Raw genomic sequence first — 12,668 nt, 5'->3', positions numbered from 1 at the left:
CTAAGAACCGTAGGTCTGCCCAAAGGGGTGGAGGGCCTCCCCGAGGCCGACTGAGTACACCACCAAGATGCTGGTGGAGGAGGGGGAAGACCCCCCCCCCCGGTACAAATTGGATTGGGCTCATCTGTCGTTGATGCCTAAACCGAAAGCGAATGAGCCAAGGGCAGTAATCATTTGTTTTCACAGGTACCATGTGAAGGAGAAGGACTGGAGATTGGCGAAGCGGGAGGTGCAGTGGGCTGGAGCTGGTATATGCATATACCAGGACTTTTTAAAATAAATAAATTTAGAGTACCCAATTATTTTTCTCCCAATTAAGGAGCAATTTAGCGTGGCTAATACACCTAACCTGCACATCTTTGGGTTGTGGGGGTGAAACCCACGCAGACACTGGTAGAATGTGCCAACTCCACACGGACCGTGACCCAGAGCTGGGTTTCAAACCCGGGTCCTCAGCGCCATAGTCCCAGTACTAATCACTGTGCCATGTGCCACCCATATACCAGGACATAAGTGGCATGCGGTTTGGCGTGGTGTATCCAGCAAAGTTGAGGGTGACCTACAACTCAAAGGACTTATACTTTGAGACAGTGGAGTGGTGGAGGCTTTTGTGATGGTAGAAGGCCTTGGGCAGAAATGAGAAATGGGATTGAGGTTGGGTCTTGGGCAGAGGGTAGACGGGGTGGAAGATTGTATATAGTTCCATTTTCTATTTCATGTTGTGATGTGTGTTAAAAGGGGTGAAGTTGCCTGTTTGGTGAAGGTAGGAGTTGGGATATTTTGCGACGGCAGTTTTCTGGGGTTTGCTTGCTTGAAGGGAATCGCTTTATTTTCTGGGACTGGGTAGGGGGAAGGGGTGTGAGGCATGGGCAGGGGCCTCCAAACTAGCAAGCGTGGGTTGGCTAGTGCACGGGAATGTGGTGGGGGGGGGGAGTGACCGTGGACATTGGAGCCTGGTCGAACAGGTCTTGATGGGCCTGGGAGGTGTGAAAAGTAGGGGAGCTGAAGTGGGTGTAGGAGGCCTTGTTGCAATACAGCTACCAGCTCACTCCAATGGGCAAGGAGCTGCAGAGGGTTGTGGAGGCTCCCCAATTTACTATACTATTACTGGGCGGCAAACGCGGAAAGGGCGAGGAGTTGGGTTGTTGGGGGCGGGGGAGTTCCAGTGGGTTCAGATGGAGGAAGGTCTGTGAAGGGTGTAGAGGTTCAGGGACCTGGAACAGTGACGCTCCCGATGGCCCCGGGCAAGTACTCTGGGAATTCGGTGATGGAGGCAACACTGATGATTTGGAGGCAGTTGAGGCACTTTAAGCTGGGGGGTGGGTCTGGGGAGATGGCCAATCAGGGAATCACAGGTTTGAGCTGGGGCGGCTGGAGATGGGAGGTTTCAGAGATGGGAGAAAAGGGTGATCATGGTATTAAAAGACCTGTCCCTTGGGGGGGGGGGGTGTTTTGCAAGGTTGGAAAAGCTGGGGGAGAAGTAAGGACTGGGGCAAGGGGAAAGGTTTAGGTACCTGCAGCTCCGAGACTTTGCAAGGAAGGAGATTCAAGCTTCCCAATAGCACCGGTCCCCTTGTTGTTGGAAGAGGTATTGGCAGCAAAGGATTGGAGAAGGGGGTGGTGTCGGCAACTTATGGAAGATTCTGGAGGAGTGGCTATGGAAGGGATTAAGGCCAAGCGGGAAGAAGAGCTGGGAGAGGTAATGGAGGAAGGTTTGGGGTGTGAGGTGCTATTAAGGGTGAATACATCAACCTCATGCACGAGGTTGGGACTGATACAGCTGAAGGTTGTATATAGGGCACACCTCACGAGGGAGAGGATGAGCCAACTTTGAGGGAGTGGAGGATGTCTGTGAGCAGTGTGGGAGGGGCCCGCATATGTTTTGGTCCTGTCTGAAGCTGGGGAGGTATTGGAGGGAGGTTTTTAATATCATCTCGGGGGTACTGCATGTGGACTTGGAATCTGGCCTCTGCAGCTCCTCGCCCATTGGAGTGAGCTGGTCGCTGTATTGCGACAAGGCCTCCTACAACCCCTTCAGCTCCCCCACTTTTCACACCTCCCAGGCCCATCGAGACCTGTTCGGAGAATGTGGAGAATAAAAAGATTTTTTTTTTTTTTTTAATCCATGCTGACTCGATCTGATCTTGCCACTACTTTCTAAGAGCTCTGCTATACAATTTTTGGTAAAGGATTCTAGAATCATTTCCCCATTACCGGCATCAGGCTTACTTGTCTATAATTCCGTTTTTTCTCTACCTCCCTTTATAAATAGTGGAGTTACATTAGCTATCCTCCAACCTGCAGGAACTGTTCCAGAGACTACAGAATCCCGGAAGATGACTACCAATGCATCCACTATTTCTAGAGCCACTTCCATCAATACTCTGGGATGTAGATCATCAGGCCCTGGCAATTTATCAGCTTTCAATCCAATTAATTTCCTCAACACATTTCTCTTCTAATACTGATCTCCTTCAGTTCCTCCCTTTCACTAAATCTTGCGTTCCCCAACATTTCTGGTATCTATTTTGTGTCCTCATTTGTGAAAACAGAACCAAAGTATGTGTCGTTGCTCTGCCATTTCTTTGCCCCCTATTATACATTCGCCGATTTCTGACTGTAAGGGACCTACATTTGTCTTCAATCTTTTTCTCTTCACGTACCTATGGAAACTTTTTACAATTCACGCCTCATACCATCTTAGTTTCCTTTATTCATAGTTACGACACTAATCTCAGAATCAGTTACCTCATTCTCCACCTTCATAAAAAATTAAATCATGTTATGTTCGCTCATCCCCAAGGGGTCTCTCACACAACTAGATTGCCAATAATTCCGTTCTCATTACACAGCAGTCTAGGATGACCTGCTCTTTAGTTGATTCCTCAACATATTGGTCCAGAAAACTATCCCGTATATACTCCAGGAATTCATCCTTCACAGTATTGTGGCTAATTTGATTTGCCCAATCTAGATGCAGATCACCCATGATTACATATGTTCCTCACATGCTTCTCTAATTTCCTGTTCAATGCCATTCCCAACATCACCACTATATCTATATATAGACCATATATAGGGTCTATATATGATGCCTACATATGTTTTTTTGCCCCTTGGTGTTTCTCAGCTCTACCCATACAGATTCCACATTGACAGAGCCAATATCCTTCCTCACTATTGCGTTCATTTCCTCTTTAACCAGCACTGTCACTCTACTGCCTTTTCCTTTTTGACCGTCCTTCCTGAATAGTCCTGAACATTCAATAATAATAATACTCTTTATTATTGTCACAAGGAGGCTTACATTAACACTGCAGTCGCCTAGTCGCCTGTTCGAGTACACAGAGGAAGAACTCAGAATGTCCAATTCACTTAACAAGCACGTCTTTTGGGACTGTGGGAGGAAACCGGAGCACCCAGAGGAAAACCATGCAGACACAGGGAGAACGTGCAGACTCTGTACAGAGTGACCCATGCCGGGAATCAAATACGGGTCCCTGGTGCCATACCTGGTTACCCTGCAGCCATGTCTCAGCAATCCTGACTATCATACCCATTTACGTCAATTTGCACGATTAGTTCATCCACTTTAATGCAAATGCTCCATTTGTTAAGGCACAAAGCCTTTAAGCTTCTCTTTTTAACATTACTTGTCCCATTCCCACTATTTATCACTGAGCCTCTATTTGACTCTTGCCCTTGATTTCTCTGCCTATTCATTTTTCTTATTCCCCTTACTGTTTTTTGTTCTAGTCCTTGATTTCCCCTCCTCTGACTCCTTGCATAGGTTCCCATTCAGGTGCCATTTTAGTTTAAATCCTCCCCACCACTCCCCCCTAAGACATTAATCCCGGTCCTGCCCAGGTGTAACCCATCCAGTTTGTCCCACCTCCCCCAGAACCGGCCCCAATCCCCCAAGAATCTGAAATTAAAAGAAAGTTATTTGAAAGCATCGCTACAGGTAAAAGAATGGATGAAGCCACATTTAATAATAAGGTCTTTTAATATCAGGCCATATTTAATATTCAAGCTGGATTGAGAACTTGTGCAGAAATAATTGCATTAAGTACCACAAAGCCAATTTTTTGCGCAGAACCAAATTAGAATATGCCGTACGCCAGTATTTTAACACAATGTCCAATTTTATTCAACTATCAAATCAACACACTCTCCTCCTCTCGCCCCCCCCCCCCCCGCCCCACCCTTACTCCCCTTCCGGCCAAAGTCACAAGGTTTCTTGCAATTATTCAAGTCCCGAATGGCTGCAAGCTTATGCTCAAAATTTTAGGTATAGTAGGACCCATAATTCTGGTGCCTTACAATATTTCTTTTTAAATTGAGACTTTTACTATATGTTGTGTGCCTTGAAATGGATTTTGCAGTGCTCAAAGACCTACATTAAATATTAGCTAGTTTCCATAATTACATTTCCTTAAAACTTGCTGAGCCTAATATGTGTAAATGATTTGAATACTTTAAACTCAATTTTGATGCACAAAAGACAGACTCAAAGAAGGAATAGGGCATTTCTTGGAGCTTCGATTTCTGCCTGTTTTTTTTTGTTTATTTTTACATTCCAGACTAAAGTTGGTGACAGGATCAGTGTAAAATCAACCTTCTTTAAAACTAACTTCCTGCTTATGCAATTTGCAAAAATTCCAGATCTTTATATTTTCATGCCCTTTGCATAATCCAAATTTTGTGCCTCTTCACTCAACAGAGACCAACTGGGGTGTCTGCAGTGGTGTGCTGCACCGAGGTTCTTAGCAAACAGGTGTCCAAAACAACAACACATGGTGCTGAGCAAAGCACCTCAAATATTTAAAGTAAAAATTATTTTGAGGTTTCTCTTTAACTGCTTAATTTTATCAATTCAGTGCCTTCAAACAGGACTTGATCATTTCATGAGATCCTTAGCTATTTCAACTTTTCTATTAAATATCCTCAAGTAACGTAGAAGATGCATGATTACCTGTTGCGAGAGACCTTCACGGCTTTCAGTTGAACTTAGAATAGACCTGCGATTTGCCAAAGCCTCTTCATAAGGTACTGATCCTGGACAAGTCTGTAACATGATTATTCCATTATATAACCTTGAACACAAAGGCTCTACATAGCAAACCTTTATGCACTGTATTACAAAACTTTAAAGTACAAATTATCACAACCGTTTCATCCTGCACGAGGCTCAACGGCTATTCTTCCATAGCCCTACAACTTTCGAAATAGGCTTTGAATCGTTCAGTCTCTGATCTTGACCATTGTCACTCCTACCATACTAATGTATGTTGCATACATTATCTTTAGTTGGTCTCCTTCCACAGTGTCTCTCTTTGGTACCGATTAATTGACTTATTGTAAATACCAAGTCATGGACCTATTGCAACTACACCCAAAATCTAGCAACAATTCATCAATTTTGATGTAACAAAATTACAACCAATAGGTTTGGTGGTTTATCAACTATATGGTAAAACTATTGACACATTGATTGGTTATTTATTTAATACTTATTGGAACATTCAGTTTTTAAATTCTCTAATCCATGCGAGACAGGCTCATGGAAACTGAAAAGGGCAGTTTGACGCAGAGAGAGTGAAAGTAAAGATAATGACAGGCAAGGCAGCTCATGATAAATGAAGTTGAAGTTTTAAAGGTAGATAATCTGTAGACTAGAACTGGTGAACAGCTTAGAACAGTGCATAAATGACTGAACGCTCTACTGAATTAGAATATCCATTACAGCAAGAATAGCAAAGCAGAAGTTATTTGTTAAACAAATTGAGATTCTTTTAATCCTCTTGCCATCCCGGCATCAGATATAGCATGAATTTCAACAAATAGTAAATAAATAAAAATAATAATAATAATAATAAATAATTTTAAAAATAATAAATTAAAAAAATAATTAAAAAATAATAACAACAACAACAAATTGTCACAAGTGAGCTTCAATGAAGTTACTGTGAAAAGCCCCTAGTCGCCACATTCCGGCGCCTCTTCGAGAAGGCTTGAACGGGAATTGAACGTGCACTACTGGTCTTTTTCTGCATTACAAGCCAGCTGTCTTAGCCCACTGTGCTAAACCAGTCCCTCGTATTTGTTCAAAACATATTTGTTCAATATTAGCATCTTTACACAAACCTTCTTCAGGGATTTGATGTAAGCAGCTGCTTTCTTCTTGTTTGCCAGCATACATTCTGCTGTGAGGGGGTCTATTACACCCATTCCAACCCGTAACCCATACACCGAAGGTGCCGTAAAAAAGTCCAAGTTATTGCTGAAGAACGTACCAATCTAAAGAGACAAAAATATGGATTTCAACTAACCGTGTAGGTTTACAAAGAAGCTACAAGCATATTTGTTTTGCAATGAGATAATTGTTTCAAAGCCAAAACTTCTCAGTGACAGTAAAACCATGCTCAGAGTTATAATTATCGACCCAGGCATTTTGTAAATTACTTAAAGATTTAAAAACAGAAGCAGAATAATAGCGTAGGTGGTAGTCATTCACCCATTGTGCCTATGCCAAGTCTTTGAAGGAGCAGTTCAATTAATTTTACTCCCTTGCCTTTTCCCCACGCAACTGCAATATTTTCCCCATCCAATTATTTGTCCAATATCTTTTGAAAAGAATTGAATCTGTTTCCACCACTTTTTCAGGCATTGTAGTCCAGATTGTAACAACTCATCGTATTAAAAGGTTGGTTCTAGTTGTTTGCCAATTAACGTAAATCTATATCCTCTTGTCGACTTTCCAACTACCGAAAAGTTCCTGTGAACCTCTTCAAAACCCTTCCTGATTTTGAACATCTCTTTGCCTTTCTTAACCTCTGTTTTAAGGAAAACAATTTCAGCCTTTAATCTCTCCAGGAAATCCCCAAATTTGGTTACCATTCTAATAAACCTCCTCTGCACTTGCCTCAAGCTTCGGCATCGTTCCAAAAGCATGGTGTCCAGAATTGGACATAATACTCCCTCGCATACCTATGGCCATTGCAACTCGTCTTGCCACTTTTAAAGATTTGTGCATGTATACCGTTAGATCTTGGTTCTTGCATATTGTATAAAATTGTACCATTTGTTTTATACTGCCCCTCTTTCTTCCTAGAAAGGTGCATGACCTCATACTTCTCTGCATTAAATTTGCCACATGCATGCGCTTTTCTTCCTGAAGTCTGTCATTAACCTCTTCATCGTTCACTATACGCAAGACTTTTGTGTCATTGACAAATTTCCCGTTGCAATTTTACACAAAGTAGCCAGACAACCATCCAAACTTCCATTATTTTGTTCAGAACTTATCCAATAAATTAAAATTCTGGAAATGTGCAGGACAGATTAACATTAAATGGGATATTTCATGTTTTATTTCAAATTCTGAACTTCTAAAACTAGTGGTTTGGGAAAAACTGTCACAGGAAAATGGGATTAGACAGCTCTTGTTGAAGAGCTAACACAGGCACATGCACAATAAAGTAAATACCTTCTGTGCTAAACTTTACTAATCAAGGAGGCTTGTTTAGCAGATAATTGGTTTATCGAAGATATTACAAATTATCGAGGATTTAAACAGGAAGTAATTTCTCTTATTAATTGTAAACAAATGTGGCAACAATTTAGAAACAGGCAATGTTTTCATCATTTTGCAGCAGTTGTAGCTTTTATGGACAGTTACCTTTCCTGTAACATTTGACAATGCTACAACAGAAGAAAGAATACAGTCATTGGTATTTTTAAGTTTCTGTGTAATTGTGGGTAGTTCTTGCTCGAATGAAATCTTCTGACTGTAGTGCTTGGAAATATCTAAATATAGAAAAAACATTCATTAGCTCTGTAGCTGCACTGATTTTGAAGATCGATAGATGTGGTAACTTTAGCACAAGAAAGGTAGTCAAATGCATTGCACAAGTTAATAGGAAGATGCTCATTAAAACATTAACACTTCTACCCCGCCCCCAAATTTCAAGTCTCCTTAAAAGCCTTAAAAGGAGAGACAACAACAATCATCAAAACATATGTTGCAACCAATAAGGTCAGTCTTTCAGAAACTTTGCGACTATGTTGTGATCTGCATAAAACCACTGGTGACTCATGAAACACTGGCCAGTCTTGGTTCAGTTGAACTAGACTAGAGGGCATAAAAGTAAGTTGCTTTTGCTTGTTAGTGAGAGGAAGTCCTTCAGTCTTTCCCAGGGTAGTGTCCACTGGATGCCAGAGCAACAGGAACCACTTCCTGTTGAATTTCCACATCAGCATTTCCTTCTCCATTGTGATCTGGAAACTTAGCTGCCTCAGAATCACTAAAGTGAAGAAGTCGATTCAGCCCATCAAATCTGCACCAACCCTCTGAAAGAGCACTCTATCGAGGCATACTCCCCTGCCCTATCCTCGTAACTTGATCATGACCATTCCACCTAACCTGCACATCTTTGGACTGTGGGAGGAAACCAGAGCACCCAGAGGAAACCCACATAAACATGTGCAAACTCCACATAGTCACCCAAGGCCAGAATCAAACCCGGGTCCCTGGTGTGACGATTGGAAGACTTTAGGAATATTGGATCTAGTATTGGGCAATTAAGCCTGGAGTGTGTGTTTGACAGCAGTGGTCGTGTTTAAATAAAATAATTCTGTTTTGCAGGGCCTGGGTGCTTTTAGCACTGGACGGTAAAATTGACAAAAGAATTGGCGGGATTCTTGCTTGGCCTACACCGAAATCAGGAAAGGCGATTGAGTGGAGAATAGGTTTGGATGCCAAAAATCACAGTAGGTGCTGATTTGACGGCAAATTGCGATTTTCCATCACTGTGACAGCAGTGTCAATGCGTTCCGGACCACATGTACAATGAACACCATTTGCATGTCATTAGCAGGTCCGACCCGGTACACTCCGGGGCCTTCGCGATGCTCTGCCTCCGATGGGCCAAGTTCCAGACAGGACGGTTCACTTATGCTTTTAAAAATTGTGAAACCGGCATAGCGGCTGCTGGGGAAGAGGGGGGGGGGGGGGGGTACAGAAAGTGTCCAGCATCGCCAGTTTGCCAACAGATGTGCTGCTTGCCGGACACAGAACACCATTGCCGCAGCCGGCAAGCAGCCATGCAGCTGCTCAGACCGCTAACAGCCCATTTTGAACTTAATGGCACCAGTTGTATAGGTGTCCACCCCAGGGCATCCCCCTCCCCAGGTGCCCTCTGGCCCCAGCCAACCCATCAGCTGTATGGGCGTGCTCCAGCACAACCAGTGCCATCTTGTTGGCCAGGATACACGTGTGGGGCTGCAACTTGTCAGCCACGTGAATGTCAATCACGGAACCGGCAAATCCCACACCAGTTTTCATTGGAATCGATAGTGTTCCACGTGGCACAGGTGCTAGCCCCTCAATATTAGCAGAATCGGTCCAGGTGTGGCGCCAGTTTTTCTGTCGTGAAAGCCCACAGATTTCTGCGTTGGCGTCAACACTTAGTCTCAGAAGTGGAGAAACCAATATGTTTTTCAGTCTGGACTAATGGACTGTGGTTTGACTGGGAAAGTCTCTGGGGAGTTAATGTGCTTTCAATCATAGATTACATAGAATTTACAGTGCAGAAGGAGGCCATTCGGCCCATCGAGTCTGCACCGGCTCCTGGAAAGAGCACCCTACCCAAGGTTAACACATCCACCCTATCCCCACTACCCAGTAACCCCACCCAACACTAAGGGCAATTTTGGACACTAAGGGCAATTTAGCATGGCCAATCCACCTAACCGGCACATCTTTGGACTGCGGGAGGAAACTGGAGCACCCGGAGGAAACCCACGCACACACGGGGAGGATGTGCAGACTCCGCACAGACAGTGACCCAAGCAGGAATCGAACCTGGGACCCTGGAGCTGTGAAGTGATTGTGCTATCCACAATGCTACCGTGCTCCCAATCTGCAGAGATCATTTGTTTTTCAGCTTGGGAGATGGGGTCATTGTTGGATGGAACCAAGAAATGCAGAGAGACATTTCTGAAAAGCATTAGATAGTTAGTTTTTAAGAGAAATATTTAGAGAGAGTAGTTGAATTCTGATCTTCCAGATGCTGAGTCCACAATTCTTCCAGAGAAGATGGAGAGCTACATGTTTCTTTTCTTGTTTAATGGGAAACTGAGTACGTAGTAGTGTTTAAAGGGATAATTGTATGCTGTTCATTTTGGGCATGAAGTTTAATATTGTTCATAATAAAGCTTTGTTTCAAAATACCCAAGCCTTTTTTCTTCATGCAATCACTCCTCGAGCAAATCATTCTTTCCACACAGTCTTACAAATAAACTAAAATATCAGGGTTTTGGTCCAGTATCCTAGCCACTGTTGGGGACTGGTCTGGAATCGTAATACTGCCGCTGAGACAGCAGTGCTAACCACTGCCACCCTGTTTCAGTTGTGGCGTAGACAAATGTTATCTTGATGGCTGCAGATGACCCTTCCATTCGTCAACTTCACCATGAACATTACTGCACCACTTTTGGTTCAGAATACCTCCAGGCAGCCATCGTTGGTTACTGCTGAAATTGCTGATAGACATCCGGATTGAAATGCCTCTCCTCTGCATGGTAGTCATATCTCTCCTGCATTTCCAGTCTCCTTCCCACTCTCTTAACATCTGGATGTAGCAGATCCAGGTGAGACTAGCTTTCTACCCATCAACATTTCAGCCGGTGAAAGTCTTGTTGTTTGTGGGGTGATACTGTACTGAAACAAGAACAGTGAGCTTAGTTCCCAAAGCACCATCGGCCATTCTCTTCAGTCCTTCCTTCAGTGTCTGAACAGCATGCTGTGCTAAACCATTCAAAAGCACATGGCGTATTCTTTTATTGCATAAACGTTTGGAACAAAACCATTCGTAAACACCACCCTGTTATCAGAAACCAAAGAATCAAGAAAGCCACGAGTCGCAAAAACTTGCCTTAGCTTCGCTATTGTAATGGAAGCTGTAATGTTGCGCATAAGACCCATAAATGTCCTGTAAAGTCCACATGAAGTCTAGACCAGGGATGGAGTGGTGCTGGTGGCGCTGTCTTTTGGTTTATTTGACACACAGAGCAAGATTTTGCCTTGTTCTCCCAGTCTTTATCCATTTTTCATCACAAAACCTACGACCTAGCTAAAATCTTTCATTCGGGAAGCACCCTGATGAACCTCATGGACTGCATTGATAACTTGCAAATGACCGGCAGGGTGCAACAACCACGCTGGACTCGCAAAGAATGCAATCCCCCTGCACACTCAGAATATCCTTGTGTTTCACATATGATCTCAGTCCTTCATTTATAACAGGAGGCTAACCCTACATAAGGAATCTTCTCACCCAGGACAAAACAGGATCCCTGAACGTCCACTGTTTAATCTATTTGGCATTCACCAGAGAATTTGAAAGTCATTAAAGTATCTTGTACCAGTAAGCTGACAATATGAGCGCCCAGCATTGTAATCTCGCTTTGGGCCAAGGGAGGAATGCATCTGACTCACTAAAAAGGCCCATTAATGGCTTGTGGCCTGTACAGATGGTGAATGAATGCCATGAAGGTCTGATGAAACAGTTTCACAGCAAAAGTGATGTCTAGTCGTTCCAAGTCTAGCTGAGAATATCCCTTCTTCACTGTTATCAGCGTGTGTGATGCAAAACAAATTCGTTTTTCTGACCCGTTCTCCATCACCTGAGCTCAGACACATTCTTGGGATTTGGTGCTTTCTTGATATTTCAAACTATTTCCTCAACTGGGGAGAGACCCTGCACTGTGATTTTATGACCCAGTATTCCACACTGGGCCTGAAAGATGCATTTGCTACGTTTCAGATGCGGACTTGCCTCTAAAAATCTAACTCTTGATTCAGGTTGTTGATGTGCTACTCCTCAGTTTTTCTTGTGATCAGGATATTGTCCAAAAAAAGCTACCACATGGGGAATTCCCTGCAACAGATTGTCCATTGTCCTTTGAAAAATTACTGGACTGGAAGACACCCCAAAAACCAGGCAGCAGTATTCGAACAAACTCTGCTGGGTGTTGATTGTGTCATGCTGTTGTGTGCCCTCCTCCAGCAAGAGCCATTTATAGGCTAACTCATGCTAGTTTGGAGAACACCTTGTCTCCTGCCAGAGTTGAAAATAGCTTTTCTACCCTCGACAATGGGTAAGCGGCCAGCCAGCAAACCCGATTAATGCAAGTTTGCAATCCACACGTATGCACAGTACCATTACTTTTAAGAACCAGTACAATTACGTCCGCTTGTGACCATGGAGTGATTGGTCAGAAAGGGCTGTTCCTGATCAAAGTCACAGAAAAAGGGCTCTTTTTACCCAGATCTGGGTGGAATTTTGATGAAAAGGCGTAGGTGAATGTTAGAGGAGTAGTTTACCCCTGGAATGGTATGTCTTTTGATCACTGGACCAGGCAGAAAACAGTGACAGGTTGGCTGGAAAGTTGAAACAGTCTTGTGCTTCACAGACAGTCTCTTCCAGCATGCAGGCGGGGGAGGGGCAAGCTTTAAGGCCCCAGATACAGGAACTGATGACTTATCAAGGAGGAATTCCATAAACAGACGAAAGAAATGCATGAGGATCATGCAAAGGCCAATGCAGAAGCTGTGGCACCCCTGAAGAGTACTTTGGAGCGGATGGAGAGGTGTTTGGAGGTGC

At 43.5% G+C, this 12,668-nt stretch overlaps 1 protein-coding gene across 6 annotated transcripts in view; it reads right to left on the bottom strand.

Moving 5' to 3' along the window:
* The window catches only part of ppp1r21 (protein phosphatase 1, regulatory subunit 21), a 118,043-nt gene that overhangs the window by 17,609 nt on the left and 87,766 nt on the right, over positions 1-12,668 (bottom strand). For all 6 annotated transcript variants that reach the window (XM_038813781.1, XM_038813795.1, XM_038813786.1 and 3 more), the window contains 3 exons: positions 7,682-7,809; positions 6,148-6,300; positions 4,976-5,068 (listed from right to left, as the gene is read on the bottom strand). In XM_038813781.1, the coding sequence (XP_038669709.1) occupies positions 4,976-5,068; positions 6,148-6,300; positions 7,682-7,809 (374 nt within the window). The remainder of the gene's footprint in view (positions 1-4,975; positions 5,069-6,147; positions 6,301-7,681; positions 7,810-12,668) is intronic.

This window comes from Scyliorhinus canicula, chromosome 1, assembly GCF_902713615.1.
Source record: "Scyliorhinus canicula chromosome 1, sScyCan1.1, whole genome shotgun sequence".
Classification (NCBI taxonomy): domain Eukaryota; kingdom Metazoa; phylum Chordata; class Chondrichthyes; order Carcharhiniformes; family Scyliorhinidae; genus Scyliorhinus; species Scyliorhinus canicula.
The sequence above is the reverse complement of the archived record's forward strand: the minus strand, read 5'-3'. Positions and strand labels throughout refer to the sequence as shown.